Source organism: Echinops telfairi, unplaced genomic scaffold, assembly GCF_000313985.2.
Source record: "Echinops telfairi isolate 266 unplaced genomic scaffold, ASM31398v2 ScPeMD7_7409;HRSCAF=8447, whole genome shotgun sequence".
In the NCBI taxonomy this organism is placed as follows: Eukaryota; Metazoa; Chordata; class Mammalia; order Afrosoricida; family Tenrecidae; genus Echinops; species Echinops telfairi.
This window is the reverse complement of record NW_022111309.1, coordinates 17,366,787-17,383,224: the sequence shown is the minus strand read 5'-3', so window position 1 is coordinate 17,383,224 and position 16,438 is coordinate 17,366,787. Positions and strand designations below refer to the sequence as shown.

Sequence of the window (16,438 nt, the reverse complement as noted above, 5' to 3'; positions counted from 1 at the left end):
GGAAGCCCTAGGTTACACCTGCCACTCATTCTGTCCCTCAGGAGATGAGAGTACAAAGGAGATGAAGTATACAAGTGTTAGCACAGAGTCCACACAGCCTAAGAGCCCCATACATGGCCCCTGTCACCAGAGCCCCACACATGGCCCCTGTCACCAGTGCTGTGACTCATCCCGATTTCCTGGCTGCCCACTGCTTGCTCCACATCTTACCAGGAACCATCTTTTCACAGGCTTCCTGGAGCTGGGAGGCCCTTACACCCAGCCCAGCCCCTGGGCTTCCCAGGGAGGAAACAGAGCTCCAGAGAGGTGAAGAGAGCTGTAGACAAGGTGAAGGCAAGAGCCAGGTGTCCTTCCCTCAAAGGTGAGAAGAGCTGAGGATGGTAGGGTCTGCCCAACACCATCCAGAAAACTCTCCAAAGACTCAAGGCTTGGCAGGGACCCAGGGCAGGAAACCTCTCCCTGAGCCAGCGCACAGCCCAGAAGAGCCCACACCCAGAGAGCAGGAGGCGCTGAGGGGAGGTGGACATCCAGGAGAGGGGACCCACTGCGCAGCCCTCCGACCAAAGGGCATCTGCTGCAAGTGGGGTTGGCACAAACCTGGGAGGCCTGGCTGGCATCCCAGGCCCTGTGAATTCTGCACATCTGGGAGACGACGATGACGTCACTGCCAGGACTTGCGCGGGTGGCTTCTACATACACCTGAAAGAATACCTCCTGTTGTCTACAAATGTGCCCTTAACATGCCACTGGGGTGTCACTAACCCACACCCAAAGATGCTGTCCTCCCCCGGTCCTAAGTGCAGACAATGCTGGTGTCCATGGAGTCTGGCTGGGCGTTGGCCTCCATGGATGAAGGTAGAGGCCCCACTGAGGGGCCTGGCTAGGCACATGTGAAAGCTGCCCAGGCCCAGGTGCGCAGCCCTCAGCCACTCGGGCCTGTCTAGTAGTCTATGGCCCCAGCGCTGAGCTCCCGGTGGGGATGAGCTCCTGAGCACCGGGGCTGGAAGAGGTCTCAAGCCTCTCTTCTAGACCAGTGCTGCCCAACAGAGGTGGCACGTGAACACCGCGTGCCAGCTTCGATCATCTAGTAGCTACACTAAAAAAAGCAGCAGCGGCAGAAACGCCTTTTAATAATATGTGCTATTTAACCCAACATGATCATCTCAACGGGTCCCACAACCCATGATATTGCATGAGCTCAACAACACGCGCAGCCAGTGGCTGCTTGTGGGACAGCCCAGCATTTTCTAGAACCTTGCCCTAATTTTCAGGTGAGCACCCAAGGTCAGGAGGGAACTTCCCATGCCAAATGCCATCCCTACAGCTGGCCCATCAGCTTTGCCTTTCGCCCTCCAAACAAATATTTGCGGCATGGGAAATGGACTGATCGGTGAGAAATCAAATCCCCTAAACCCACTGGCAGCAACACAGCAGAGAGGAGGCGAAATGGCTAGACATTCCTGGACACTTCCGTGCAAGGGAGCAAAGAGAGGCAGAAAGGCAGAGGGAGGTGGCTCCGGGAGGCCCCCCACCCCACCCGCACTGCACATGAGTTTAGAGGAGGACCCCCGACCAGGGCCACCTGGTCTCCTGGGGTTATAAATATCCATGCTCCAGCCTGGGCCTGGTGCATTTTCTGTCACGTCTCCCCAGGGGAACGACCCACAAAGCGCCGCTCTGCTTTGGAAGGCAAGAACAAGTCGTGCATTTACCCGGTGCTTCGAGGCTTCTTGCACTGAGTCGCCATGCCAACACACAGTCATAATTACGGAGGAACGCATCAATAGTGGCAGCATTGACAAAGACACTATATCAGGGCCCTGTGAGCTAAGCAAGGTCAGGCTCCTCACAGCCCCCCAGCTTCCTGCCCACTGCCTTTATTCCTCTCTGGATCTGCAGCGCTCCCCTCATCTGTTTCTCCCACCCAGATGGTCTCTGATTATATTTTCTCTGCGGAGAAAGGCACCCCTGCTCAGAGAATAAAACACTCACAGCAATTGGGAGACAGGTTTTCCTTTGAGTCCAGAGCTGAACTTGTGGGAAAAGTCACTTGAACATCCAGGCCTCAGGTACGTGGCTGTGATGAGGAGAAGATTCTCCAGCCCCGGCTCGTGCAGCAAGTGGACACCGGTCTTTCATGGGCCTCCTAAAGTCTTCTTCTTTCTGAGCAGCAGCAGAGGGACCGCAAGCTCCCAGGAAAACAAAAGGCGGCTCAACTCAGTGAGGGAGTCCGTTGGTTCTCGTGCCCAGGAAGCCGCGGGCTCTGTGGTTCCTCCCAGAAAGGGTGAGGATCTCAGAAACGGAGCCAGGAGCACATGAAAGGTGGGCTCTACCGGATTAGAAGAAGATGCGTGGGCTAGATGAGGAGGAGCAGGAGAAATAACAGGCCCCTGAAGCCCCCGGTGCTCCCATTTAAACTAAGGGGTCACAAAGAGCCAGCAGACAGCCATCACCCAAGCCCTACACAAGAGTGCCCCAATTTCAGAACACCCAGTGCACCGACATCTGAACTTACAAAGGAGATAAATTGGAAGCTGTTGATTAGCATCACAAAATGGTTATTCCCTTTGTAAAAGGCTTCATTGCGGGACTGCTTTAAATAGTGCATTTAAACCATGATCTGATTTGCTAAATTCGATTTATACACATTTACTGCCTAAGCTGGCGTGCGGCTGTATTTACATGTCTTCCCTTGGCACCGAGCAGGGAGAGGCCAGCCATTACTTGGGGCCTTTAATCCTTGAAGACAGTAACTAATCTGGGGAGCTGAGCCCTGTTTTCCTTCCCCAGCTGGAGCCTGAGCTGCAGACTGGCCTCAGCTTCCCACCCTGCTTTGTCTGTGCCGACTCTGCCCGAAGATGACAGTTGGGATTTGGCTACAATTCCTTGGATACAGGGGCCCCTCACCAAGAAGCAGACTCCACCCTACCCATCCACACAAGCATGGGGCCTCTCTGGTAGGTATTTCCAGAGAGTACAGTGTGTGACAGGGTCAAGACATTTATTCAGCACCTCCCGCATTCATGCCAGACGTTCCGACATCTTGGAAGCTAGGGAACTGCCCACCTGAGCTACATTCTCTGACTGATCCTTAACCCTGGGCAGGCACCGAAAGGACCGGCTGGCTCGCCATTCCCAGAGGACAAAAGGATGGGTCTACCTAGTACTCCTGCAATTGAGCAATCCTCTCTAGGCCACCTAAAAGGATGTGCAGGTCTCACTGACAATAGTCCCCCAAGAGAAAGATGACCCAGCAATGGGACAGGGCAGTTAGGGGAGCTGGACCACCACCCAAAGGGGAAACCTGCTACCCAGGGTGCACCTGCCAAAAGGGACCTGGGGAACAAATGAGCTCGGGAACCCAGCATTAAGAAAAACCAAAGTGCCTTGCCCTCCACTTTCCCGTCACCACCTCCGATCCGGAGGGCCAACCTTTAAGAGGAAATCACTTGTTTATCACAGTGACGGGCCTGGAACAAGACGGCATCGGGGTTCAAGGAGTTTATAATGGGGGTGGAGGGACCTCTGGGCAACAACCAAGCTACCTGCTTGTGGAGAATCCATGGAAGCCTGGTCACAAAAGCATGGGGAATATGAGGGGAGTCAGGTCACCTGGCGCTATGCCTTTACTTTTTGACCCTGGAAAGTCACTTCAACCCTCCAGGTCTAATTCTTCATCTGTGACAGGATGCAGGTGACCTACATATTCACTAGTTCTAAAATTTCCACAAGTCTCATACAGGAAAAATGCTCACCCCTCTGAAATTCTGACCGACTTTCTTTCTTTCTTCTTTGGAACAAGGTTATCAACTATCCTGTTTTCTTCTTCCTTTCTTCTTGGCTGCCAGGAAGCTCAGAGCACCCACAGGATTCAGTCAGGACATCTGTCTTAGGCTAAGATCTTTAAGCTCAGTTAGAGAGTATAGGAGCCCTGGTGGCATGGTGCTGACACAATGGGCTGTGATCTGCAAAGTCAGCAGTTCAAAGCCACCAGGAGACCTGTGGGAGAAAGATGAGGCTTTGTATTCCCATAAAGAGTTACAGTCTCGGAAACTCACAAGGGCAGTTCTGCCCTGTCCTGTAGGTCAGCATTGACTCAATGGCAGTGAGTTTGGTTTGGGTGTTTTAAGAGTATGGGACCAGCCAGTCAGGGTGCGATGTAGCAACGATGAAAAATACAACTTTCCTCTAGTTCCTAAATGCTTCCTCCCCTCTCCACCCCATCCCCGACTATCATGATCCCAATTCTACCTTGCAACTCTGGCTAGACCAGAGGATGTACACTGGTACAGATAGGAACTGGAAACACAGAGAATCCAGGGCGGATGATCCCTTCAGGACCAGTGGTGTGAGTGGCGATACTGGGAGGGTAGAGGGAGAGTGGGTTGGAAAGGGGGAACTGATTACAAGGATCTACATGTTACCTCCTTCCTGGGGGACGGACAACAGAAAAGTGGGTGAAGGGAGATGTCGGACAGGGCAAGATATGACAAAATAATAATTTATAAATTATCAAGGGTTCATGAGCGAGGAGGGAGGGGAAAAAATGAGGACCTGATGCCAAGGGCTTAAGTGGAGAATAATGAAGGCAATGAATGTACAAATGTGCTTTACATAATTGATGTATATATGGATTGTGATAAGAGTTGTATGAGCACCTAATTTTAAAAGTTATATAAATTTTTTTAAAAATAAATAAATGAAATACCCCCCCCCCAAAAAAAAGAGTATGGGGTCGGGTGGGGGGAGGCTGAGAGCTCTCTTTGGCAAGTTAAGGCAGTGTGGGGGTGGGGGGCATTTTGATAGGGGCGACCACAGATGCCTGTGGGGAAGAACACAGGTATTGGGGCCAGTCCTGAGTTCTGACCCTGCCACATCCTAGCCCTAGCCAAAGTCCCAGTGAGGGAACGACCTATCCCTCCACCAGGCAAACTGCGCTAACAGGATATATCCTAGTATTGCTGGAGTTTCTCGGCTACTCTGTCCAGTGAACACGTGTGGGATCTGACATAAGGCAGGTCGACTGGAACAGTTGAAACAAAGGCGATTGCACATGGCGTAGAAAGGGAGCAAAGGAAGTGGATGGGCTGACCCTTAGGTCAGCAAGCTCAACGAGGCTCCTCCGCTAGTTACCAGCACACAGAACTGGGAGAACCTCAGACTCTTCTCACCGCCACACCAAAGGGACGCACACCAAAGGGAGCGCCAGCAGCTTGGTGGCCAGCGACCGGCCTTGCCTATGGACCACAAGCTGCCCCTCGGGAGCACATGCTGCCGGCCAGCAGGGCCATCCCCTCGGGTGGCTATCTGCCAGATCACTCCTGGTCTGGTGCTTTTAAGCAGGAGTTAGCCCGTGCCTAACATTCCTTAGGAAAGAATGAAGGAGCCCACATGCTCCCCAGCAGCCGCCTGCACACAACCAGAATCCGCGGCGCCTATGGCGGAGGCCCGGGACGCATTTTGCAGCCTGGGCTGCCTGCAATTGTGATGGACGGGCCCGAGCTGGCAGCATGAAGAAAGACCGTGACCATGACCACCTGGCGAGGCCGGGAGGGGCTGAACCGACTAGACACGACTACGCTTCCGTGGCCTGCGCGGTGGAGAGAGCTGGGAGAGGCTTGGTGGGCGCGCAGCGACACCGGACCTGCCTGCCTCGTGTCCACGCAGCCATTTTGCAGCTGCTCCTCACTCCTTGCAAAATGGCCTCCGGCCCCCCGCTGGGTGCCTGCCGACACCTGGAACTAGGGATGTGAGGCGGCCCGCGAGCCCAGGGCGCCCATTGCGCGCGCCCCTGGCGCACAGCGGACAAAGCTGGTCCGGGCTGTGAAAACTTCGGTTCCTAACACTGGAGGCACAAGCCCTGGTGTTAACATTTAAAACGGGTTCTTTCTCTGGGTGCGCTCTGTGCGCCCCTCTGCAGCCGGGTCTGTGCCCGTTGCCCCGTTTTCTGTGGCCTGGGCTCAGATTCTAGACGAGATTACGAGCTGAGGCTGCAGGGCGGCGCCCCGCGACTGCTCACTGTCGGTTATTCAGAACGCCAATGGGGAGCCCAGAACCCTCAGAGCTGCCGTTTACTTCGTGTCTACTGTGTGCTTGCCAAATTATTTAGCAACGCACAAAAGCCAGAGGTGTATTGCTCACCCCCACCTGGCCTGGGTGCCTGGGGGGCCAGAGGGCTGACCCAGGGAAAAACATGGCCCCTCTAGCCCAATGATCCTGGGATCTTTCAGGCTTCGGGCAGGAGGCCGGCTCTCTGGGACCCCGCAGGACAAAGCTGGGATGCAGGCACCCAGCCCCTGCGTCCACACTTGGGACTCTGGCCGCTCACCTCTCCTCCAGCTGTAGGCGGCCCCATGCGCTGTCCTAGCCGGTGTCCACGATGAGCTAGTGTCCCGCGACGAGGACGCCAAGCACGGCGGGAGCTGCGCCCAGGAGGGAAGCGCCTACAGGAGAGTGAGACCAGGGAGACTTCAGGTGCCCCTAGGTCCGCCACTAGCGCGACTCCGGCGGGCCATGCTTCGTTGGCCTTGTGGCCCCACGGGGGTGACCTGAGCCCGCGGGATTCGCGGCGGGGGTGGTGGTGGTTGATAAGGATCGTCCAGGTCATGACCACAAGGGGTGGAGGTTTCTGGGCCCAGTGGGAACCTCGGCCCCGCCCACTGGGATGCTGGAAGGAAAGGTGTCCGGTAGTGGGTGGGGGGTGGGGGTGGCGGCCAGTGTCCAGCCACCCACGTGGGTGCCAGCTAGGAGCTCCCTCTCAATACCCTGGTGTTCCGGCTCACCTGCCCTGGCGACTCTCCTATTTCTCTATATTTCTGGAAACTCGGAAGGCAGTGTGCCCAATCTGGGTGTTCCCAATACCACACCAGGGACAAGGTTGGCTCCACACGACCACCACGCCTCTCCAAAGACCAGCAACTCGGAAATGCCCACCCCCACCCCACCCCCCACCCCCTGCGAAACCTCAGGAAATTTCCCAGAAACTCCAACCATTATAAATCTCCGACCAGAGTCACCACAGCCGGCCCAGCGTCTCCTTGCCACTCCTTGCCAGTCTTCTTAGAGACTGTCCCTTCCAGTCTCAAAATACTTACCTTCTGCCAGCCAGCGAACTCAGAATTTCCCCTCCCACCCGTTTACCCGCTTCCCTCTCCTCCCTCAAGGCGCAGTTTGAGGCCCAGAGTCTCCCAATTGGGGTAGAGGGGGGCAGCAGATTTGGACTGTAAGGCAGGAAGAGCTACCATTTGTTTAGTGCCCACTGAATGCCAGGCACTTTACTAGTGTATGGTACTTAATTCTCGCACAGCAGGGCACTGTGGCCCCCATTTTCCAGCTGGGGAAACAGAAGAGTAGGGAAGTATGTGACCTAACTAGAGCACACCAAGTGGTGAAGGAAGGAACCGGCCTCCCCCTCCACTCCCAGCCACTGCCTTGCTGGAGTCTCAAGTCTGTTTTAACCCAGGCCAAGAGACTCCAAAGTCTGCCATGCTAGTGTCTCAAATCAGGACTCGAAGTGCAGAAGCGGTCACTGGTGGACCAGTCCCCAGCTCCTTCTGCGCTTGCCAGAGGCATTTTCAATACCCCATAACCTTGGGAGAACCTTGGCAGGGATGAGAGCCTATCAAACCCAGTGGTCCTCAACCTTCCTAATGCCTCAACCCATTAATACAGTTCCTCATGTTGTGGTGACCCCCCCCAATCATAAAATTATTTTTGTTGCTACTCCATAACTGTAATTTTGCTACTGTTATGAATCAGGTGACCCCTGTGAAAGGGTCGTTTGACCCCCAAAGGGGTCTCGACCCACAGGTTGAAGAACTGCTGGCCTAACGAAGTTAAGAATCCACTCCTGGTTTTCAACCCAAGTCTACATAGTCAGAGAAGTGGGTGACCTGCTTCATTCTTCATATCCTTTAAGCAAAAGGGGCTGTTTTTACATGCAACTCCAATGGAGACTTGGGGGGGTTGGGAGTATTTCAAGGAAGCACCCCTTCTCTGGTTCCCTGCAAGACTTTTCATCCCAACTGATACTCAGGCAGTAACCTCTAGCACCCCACCCGCCAGGCTGAGAAGTGCTTTTTCTTTAAATGATGTTAATGCAACATTAATACCAGCCCTCCCCAGGAACACTTCTATGAGACAGCCTACTTTAAAATGCATGTATATGTCCATTGGGTCAGAGGTGAAAGAAATAAAAATGAAAATGGAAAACATAATACCAACAAAACAAAATCTCTGGTTCTTTTGAGGAAAAGAGCCTACACCCCCAGGCTATGTGAGCCTGCAAAATAACAACCAAAACAACAACAAGAAATGACACCTGTAGGTTGAGGTGGGTGAGTACAACCAGAATAGGGAGGCACTAAGAGTGGGGGGCATAATGGAGATATGAGTCGAAAGCCACACGCTCTAGAGGGCAGAGGGCTTTTTGTAAATTGACCCAAGTTGAAGGTCCAAGACCAGCCTACCTGGTCAGGTGCCCAAATGCTGCCCTATGAGGGCATAAAGAACATACAGAACAGGGGCTTGACCAGAGAGCCAACCGAGCTGCTCCCCTCATAAAACCAAACTCCAGACTCACTGCTAGCAAGTCAGGTCTCAAGCCTAGTGACCCTGTAGGACAGGGTAGAATGGTCTCTGTGGGTTTCTGAGACCCTAACTCTTTATGTGAGTAGAAAGTCTAGTCTTTCTCCCCAGGAGCTGCTGGTGGTTTTGAACAGCTGGCCTGGTGTTTAGCAGCTCAACTGCGAAACTAATAAACCACCAGGGTTCCACTTCTAGCACCCCTCAATTCATGGGAGTGGACAAAACCTAGGTTGCCAGGGGACGGGGGTTGAGGCTGACCAGTGAGGGGCTTCCGTGCTTGTGCAGATGGAAGCTGAAAGGAAGTCCTAATTAGCGCAAAGCCGTCACCTTCCATTAATAGCTCACCACAGCTCCTGGATGCAGATGAAGGCAGCCAAGTTGGAATGTGTGAGGCTCACCTGTCTCCAGCTCATTAACAGAGCACGGGTGAGAACTTAGCTCTCCTGGCTGAAGACCAGCCCCAACCAGCGCTGCCCTGAAAAGACTTGCTAATCAGAGGACTGACTCCTGGACCCAGCTGGGAAGGAAGTGCACCTCCCTGTCTCCTGTAATCACACCATCTCTCCGACACATGTTTAATCTGGCCTCTGAGACACTCCTCCTCCCAGACTCCAAATAAATGACTTAAAAAAAAAAAAAAGCTCAAACAGACATTCCATTAATATGGGATTCTGGCTTGCTTACTGCCAAGGAGTTGGTACCGACTCAAAGTGACCCTATAGAGTAGGGTAGAACTGGCTCTGTGGGTTTCTGAGACTGTAATTGTTTACTGGCGTAGAAAGCTTTATCTTTCTCCCATATGGAATTCTAAAGAGGTGAAAATTATGGCGAGAGACTGGGGGGGAAAAGAATTGACCCATAAGAGAGAGGCAGGAAGGGAATGCGGAGTGTCTGGATTTGGCTGTTGGTTACTGCACACTTATAAACTCTTCCTTCATGCAAATGATACCTCTGCGTATGGGTGTGTAAGTTCTATCACGATTCATAATGTGTATATCAGTTACAGCTCTATTTGTCTATGTGGAGGCATGTGTCTATCTCGCTCCTAGACAAAGGTCTTGGCTCCGGGTTGATTGCTCCCTAGCCTGTGATCTCCAGGATGTGAAGGTTCACACCCTTTTCATGGGTCACAGTGGAGCAAGGGGCCAGAGCAGATGGGGAAATGGGGCTGCCACAGCACAGCCAGCTTACAAGCACCAGCCCTGACTGGCCCCGTGGGGAGGGGGACGGTTTGAATTGAATCAATTAGTGGCAGAAAACTTCAGAAAAGAAGTAAGGCCCTTCATAAAAACAAAGCCCACTTCTTAATCCCCAAAGGCAATCCTCTCCCCCATTCCCAGGGCCATTCCTCAGTAAACAAAGAAATCCCTCCTTCCACATCCACACCTCAATATTCATTATGAACTGACATTTGGGGCTGCATTCCAGTCACCCTATGCGCCCAAATGACTGGAGAACTAAGGGGAGAAGATGGAGAACTTCCCTCTTTCCTTTCTTTCCAATCCCTTCTGCTCCTCGCCCAGGATAGTCCTTTGGCTCTTTCTTGCCTCCTCCTGCTTCTGCTCCTCCTCCTCCTTCTCTGTCTCTCTCTCTCTCTTTCTTGAAATTTGTGAATAAGCAAACCCAAGGCAAGCAAATCGAGGAAAAGACATCACTAACTCTACTTTGCTCATTTATTTTGACAAGTGCAGTTTAATTTTAATTATTTATGATAATACTTCATAGTAGACGAGTAAATGTGCCTGGGTATATTTGGTAACAGTAATGAAGTCTGCCTATAGGAGCCTTCACTCCAGCACTCCCTGTCCCCCCACCCCACCCCCGCCTGGAGAGCTGCCTGCTGGAGAAGTGGGATGAGACACTGGTCTGTGGTTAGGGTTCTAATCTGAGTGGGGGTGGGGTGGGGGAGAGGGACATAATGGGTTTGAGGATTAGCAGGGGGAAAATTAACCCGATTCCAGAGAAGAGGCAAATTGGAAAGCCCATAATTGTGTGTGGATGTGGAATGTGGGTATTTAAACACCCAGCGAACATACTGTGTGATAAGGAGACCCAGGCATGCACACTGGCCACTGGCATATTTACACAGGAATCTCAAATATGCTAATCAGTAGAGCCCCGAAGAAAATAGGCTCTGGGCAATTAAAAATTGAAATAAAAATGAAAATGTGATCCACATGGTTCTATATCTCCTCAAAGTCCCTGTCTCCTACTTACGTTTGCCTCAAGTGAGTAAACATGGTGAAAAATTGGGAAGATAAGAATCTTTTTTTTTTTTTTTAAGGAAGAGGACTTGTTTAGCTGGGGATCATGTAGGAAAGCTCCCTTCAACAAACAATGAACCACAAAACACAGGTCTCAGCCAACGGGGTGGCAGCCACATGTAAGTCAGGCTGCCTTTTATTGAGCCCTTCCCCCACCTTGGCATGATTGACTGTTAATATAAGTGTATGGTTTGGACTACAGACCATATAGAAATAAGAATGGATATATTAGACATATGAGCATACAATCATTTGGCACACATATAAATGTTTGGTACCTTCAAATTTTACATAAAAATGATCTCTGAGGTTGCCAGATTGCAATAATAACCTTTGTGAATGTAAAGAAATGGTTGGCATCTGATTTTTCCAAAATATTGTGAGGTTTCCTGTTTCATGTCTCTGCCTTATCCACCCATACCCAGGGAGGTGGAGGGCCATTTCAAGAGGCAGAAGGGGCTGCTCTGGAACCAACTGCGCCATGCACCTCAGGAACAGAGACCAACCAGGGTTCTCTCAGAATTTCAGAACGCAGGGCTAGTCCAGCTCCTGGGGCAAGAAGTAGTGGAGCTTGGCCATTGCTGGTTTCTTCTGCTGGAGGATGGACGTGGTGGAAAGAGGGGCCTTTCCACTTCTCCACTACAACAGGATCACAGGAAGGGGCCCTTTGTTGGCACAACCACATATGAGAGACCTGCCCCAGTCCCTAATTGCAGGTGCACACAAGAAGCTTCCCAGCATCACCCCCTCCCAGCAGAGGGAAATAAACCTTAGCCATTGGTGCAGGGCCACAACTGGAGGCACCTGGCTCCCACTTTCCTTTCTCGCCTGCCCCCAACCTCCTGGAATCCTTCTCCTTAAAGCCATGGCCTGGCTCTGGCGTGGGAAAGGCGGTTAGGGGCTTTTCACAAATCCAGTATCCCCTTGAACCAAAACCAATTAGCCTGGTCCAAGGTCCTGTCATTGAGGCCCTGGCCCGCTTTTCAAACCCCTGCAGCTCAATTGCGCTGAGGGGCCAGCCAGTGAATGCCATGCCCACTTAAAGTGGTGCTTAAGCCGGACCAGGGCTCGAAGGAAGGAGCCAGTGCTCTGAGAGTGAAGCGGCCCATTCTCCGAGCCAATGACCAAGGTTTTGTTCCAGCCACGACTCCCACCCTGGTTCTATTTAAAAAATAAACAAACAAAAAACCTCTTCCCTCCTCTCCAGTTCCCAGCTATCTGCAGGGGAGCCGAAAAGCTGGCTCAAAGAAGTCCAGGGACATCCACATTTGACTACTCTGGACAAAAAGGACATTCCCAGACAGAGAGAACTTTACCCCCAAAGGGAAGGGCTCTCTGGCATTGATAGAGCATCCACTGGGCACTCAGGTGTTTCCCAGGACCAGCCTGCACACCAACCCATCTTATGGATGAGAAGACGAAGGCAGAGAAGTGACTTGATTTGCCCAAGATCACAGCACTTAAGAGTAAGGCAGTTTGGAGCAAGCCTCCAGAAAGCCACCCCGGCCTGAGGATGAACAGAGGAGAAACTCTTTGGGCCACGGCGAGGTGAGGAAGAGAGGGTCTGTAAGGATCCTATTTGCCCTCAAGATGGGAAGGGGAACACCTTCATGAAAGAGCAGTTCCAGGACAAGCCCAGGTCCCCAAAAAGGACCATCCACCCTCACTCTCCACCCCCAGCTAGCTTAACAGACCAAGTAGAACGCAGAGGAGGTGCCAAGAACTCGCCCCTAACACCCCTCCACCTTCCCTCCCTTCACATTCATCCAGGAGTGAAGACTCACCCTTCAGAGATGGGCGTCACTGCCCGGTCCTTGGTCGTCGCCATGGTGACGCGCATCCCACCCTAGGCCTGAGCTGATTGGCCATTCTATCGAGGCTGGCGGAAGAAGGGGGCAGAGTCCAGGCGGCATGGGGGCACAGACACCGGGTCATACAGGCCTCGAGCTAGAGATGTCAAGGGGGGAAAGAAGGCTATTGGAATGGCCCCGCGGGTGGGGACGCACAGCCCGGAGGGAGAAATCTCTGCGGTTTTCTAGACCGTGTGGCCTCGACTGGGCCCCGGAGGGCGCGTAAATCCCGCTAGGTCAGCCTGCTCCCGCCGCCAGGTCTCCTCCGGGCCGTCACACCCAGCTGGCCAGTTGTGCCGGCGCAGCGGATTAGGCGAGGGCGCGGGCCCCGGCGGGTGTGAGGGCGGGGCGGGGCCGACCTCTAATCCCGGCGCTGCGTGTGGGAGCGGCTGGATCAGGGAATTAGCGCTGTAATTTCGGATTAGTAACGCTCGCTACATGAGCGCCTAATTCCGACCCTTCATGCTTTTCAGCGTCGCGGCTGGGCCCTGCGAGACGCCTTCGGACCGCGCTCCCTCCGCGCTCTGAGCCCACGTCTCAGGAGGTGCGATGATGGCGGCGGCGATTTCCCCGCGCAGCCTAGATGGGGTCGCGCCGCAGCCTGGTGGTCGATCCAACGCTCCCTCTGGGGGATCGCGGCATGCGCCCTCTCAGTCACACAGGCGGGCAGGGTGGGCGGCGGATTTGCAGAAGGAAGGTCTCGCTTCGACGCCCGATTCCTGCCCCCCACTGGTTGACCGCACCCTCTAGGGCAAGTCCAGGTCATTTTCTGAGCTCGATATTTCTAGATGTAGCCAGAGGAAGCTTGGAAGAAGGAAAATAAAATCTTTCTGGAGCACGGAAGAAAGAGCTGAGAAGGATGCAGGTCCAACGGCCTCCTCCAGGCCTGGGCTAGCCAGGAGACGGGTGGATGGAAGGACGTACCAATTCTGGCCCTGCACTGGAGCTTGGAAGTGTCCAGGAAGGATTGAACACCACTCTGTGAAGGGGGTTGAGAGAGGGGTGGATTTTGAGCCCAGGGCTTGGCAACCACACCCCAAGGCTGCTCCCTCAGTGGGTCATCTCTAGCGGGTGTGGGGTGGGGGTCTTGGAGATTAGGATTCGCTCATTCCCCACACACTGCAACTCCGCCGCAGTCATCTCTTCCCCCAATCTGGGAGGTTTGCATTAAGGGGATTTTCTGTGAAGTGGAAAGGAATCGTTCATTCTTACCTGAGCAGCCTCTTTCTTCCCCAGACCCTCCAACCCCCCAGGATTCAAGTCAGTGTCTATTGAAAGTTTGGGACTCTGCAGTTTAAAATTAACCAGCCAACCAAAAGACTACCAAGTCGTCCTTGCAAGAAATCAACCAGGTGTTAGTGGTGGGCGGGCAAGAGTGAAGCTCCCCACCCCCTCCCCCATGCCCACCGCCTGCATGCGATGCCTGGCAGGGCCCCCAACCAGAGCAGGAAGCGCAGGATAGCCGACAGCAGTCGCTGCTCCGGTTTCCTCTGAAAGGAGGTCACAATCAGCGCAAAGGCTTCTTTCCAGACCAGGTGCGCTGTAAAGGGGACGAATGGCGGTCCTGAGATGCTTCCCGTGACCCCCCACAGCTCCAACACGCTAGCCACCCTAGTCAGAAACAAAACAAAATTGAGACTGTCGTCTAGAACCGCGAGGTGGGGGAATGGCACTCCCAGGAATCACAAAACCTTCCACCGCCGGATGATGCATGGATAGATTGCACGGACAGCTAGAGCTAAGATGGAAGCTGACACCCCCACCGCCTTCACCTGCTCTTTTGTTTATTTATTTTTCTTTTATTTTTGTTGTATTGTGCTTCCCAATTTAAAAGGGCACAAATTAAAAAGTGTCCCTCCGCCACCAACCTCCTTAGAGCCAATGGAGTGCCCTCTTGCCCTTTGGTGCAGTTGCAATTTTGCCTTGTACACTCATAACCTATTTCCAAAATAATTTCGTTAAAAAAAAAAAAAAAAAAAAAAGCCTTGAAAAAAATGAAGCCGAGGAAAGATTTCTATTGTTAATAGGGGAAGGAAAGACTGAGTAGAGACTGGGAGAGGCCAGACTTTATAGATATGGGAAGAAGAGGTTCTACAAAATGAAGGCATGAAGTAGGTGGAGACAGGAGTCAGGTCACCTGGGGCCCTGCTGGGCGTTCCCATGCTGTGTGACCCTGGCTGAGTCACTTCAGGGTTGGGGGCTGAGTACCCTCTAGGCCAGTGGGAAAGGGGACAGGGAAGGTCAGGTCTACGACATGGCTCAAGTCCCTTTCAGCTTATCAATCAGCATGTTCACACACTCTCATACCTAGAGCGGTCCCCAGGATGGCAAGGGCCTGGCGGAGTCTCCAGCCTTTCATGCCAAGAGCTCAAGTGGTTTTCTAACCAGAGGCAGTCCTGAGCCTCTAGAACAGGCCAGGAGTCAGGGGGCAGAGGCCAAAGAGGACCTCAATGGGGATCCCATGGCAGTGTGGGCCTGAAGCCCCAGAAAGAGGGCAGGAGCTGTGCACCCCAATCCCTGGGTAAAAGAAGGGGAACCTGAAACCTGAGTTGCCATGGAAACAGAATGCAGACCCCCCCACACCCACCCAATTCCTTTTTTATTTGCTAGACATTGTAATACACCTTATGTTTCCACTTCAGGAGTCCGGGAGGAGGGGCGCCCCAAGAGACAGCCTGCACCTCAGCCACTCCGGGAAGTTGGGGAGGTGCGAGCAGGAGCGATCCGCCGCTAGTCTGGGCTTGGCCACTCCGCCAGCCTGCGCTTGGTTTGTATGCAGGACAGGGCCGGCCCGTCGGGGAGGGAGGGAGGACTCCGCCCGGCCCCCTCGCCATGCCATTGAGCGCACTCTCCGCCAGTTCTGCTCCGCTTCACGCTGCCCAGACCCCCCAACCGCACACAAAGGCAGCTGCCAGAGCCCGTGAAAAGTGATCAAATTATCAAGAACTTGACCTCACTGAGGGGCAAAGCTCCGGCAACCCCCCAGCCGTATGCTAATGGCGCTCTGGGGCCAACTCGTCGAATAATTCGATAAAGGCCGCATTGTTAGCCGCGGGGGCAACCCCCTGCCCACCCTTCCACTGCCCGGCCCCCACCCCCCACAGGCCGCTGTCTCTCTCCCACCGAATTTGCATCCCAAAATCCCCGTCCGCAGCTCCGAGCACGGATTGTTCCAGTTTGATTTATGGGGTGAAGACGAAGGCTGGCGCCTTCCCCCCCACCGGCCCCCCTCCAGCCCACCCCCTCCCTTCTCCTAACCTGCTCCACTTTGGGGTTCCAGCTTTGGCGCTGGGGGCGGGGAAGGAGGACTAGGGTGGGATGGGGTGAGATGAGATGAGATGGGGTGGGGTAAACTGGCGAGTTCCTTCCGGGTGCGGAAAGTGACCGCCGAGGTCAGGTACCTGGTCGGGCGCGGCCGCTGAGCGGAGCTGGGCCGGTCGGAGTCCGCTGGGCCGCCTCCCGGCTCCTGGGCGCCGCTGCTTGCGCGGGCCGGGACGGCCGGCGGGGCGGACGCTCGCGTGCAGAAGTTGTGAGAGTCATTTCTACTTTCGGTTATCTAGCTTTATGACGGCTCTGTGGCACTCATACAGCTAGATAACCAAAGAGAGAAACCGGCCTCCCTTCACCACAGCCTCACCGTGGGCCCCAGGTACTGCTGCCCGCTGAGCGCCGGGACCTGCGCAGGAGCTGCTCTCGGAGCCCGGAGCGCACGCGGAGAGCCGGACTGGAGCAGCGCGG

The 16,438-nt window shown here is 53.9% G+C and overlaps 1 protein-coding gene across 8 annotated transcripts in view; it reads right to left on the bottom strand.

Annotated features, from left to right (window-relative positions):
- LOC123522423 overlaps positions 1–16,438 on the bottom strand; it is a 30,542-nt gene that overhangs the window by 11,966 nt on the left and 2,138 nt on the right. For 2 of the 8 annotated variants that reach the window (XR_006680692.1, XR_006680693.1), the window contains exons 1-3: positions 12,635–14,058; positions 6,329–6,443; positions 1,993–2,329 (exon numbers count right to left, since the gene is read on the bottom strand). Coding sequence is in view for 4 of the 8 variants with exons in the window: in XM_045296462.1 (XP_045152397.1) it covers positions 6,329–6,607 (279 nt within the window). In the remaining 4 variants the exon portion in view is untranslated. Of the gene's footprint in view, positions 1–626; positions 700–1,992; positions 2,330–3,755; positions 3,973–6,328; positions 6,890–12,634; positions 14,059–16,438 lie in introns of those variants that run through there. The other 6 variants (XM_045296462.1, XM_045296465.1, XR_006680695.1 and 3 more) reach the window with 5 other exon arrangements.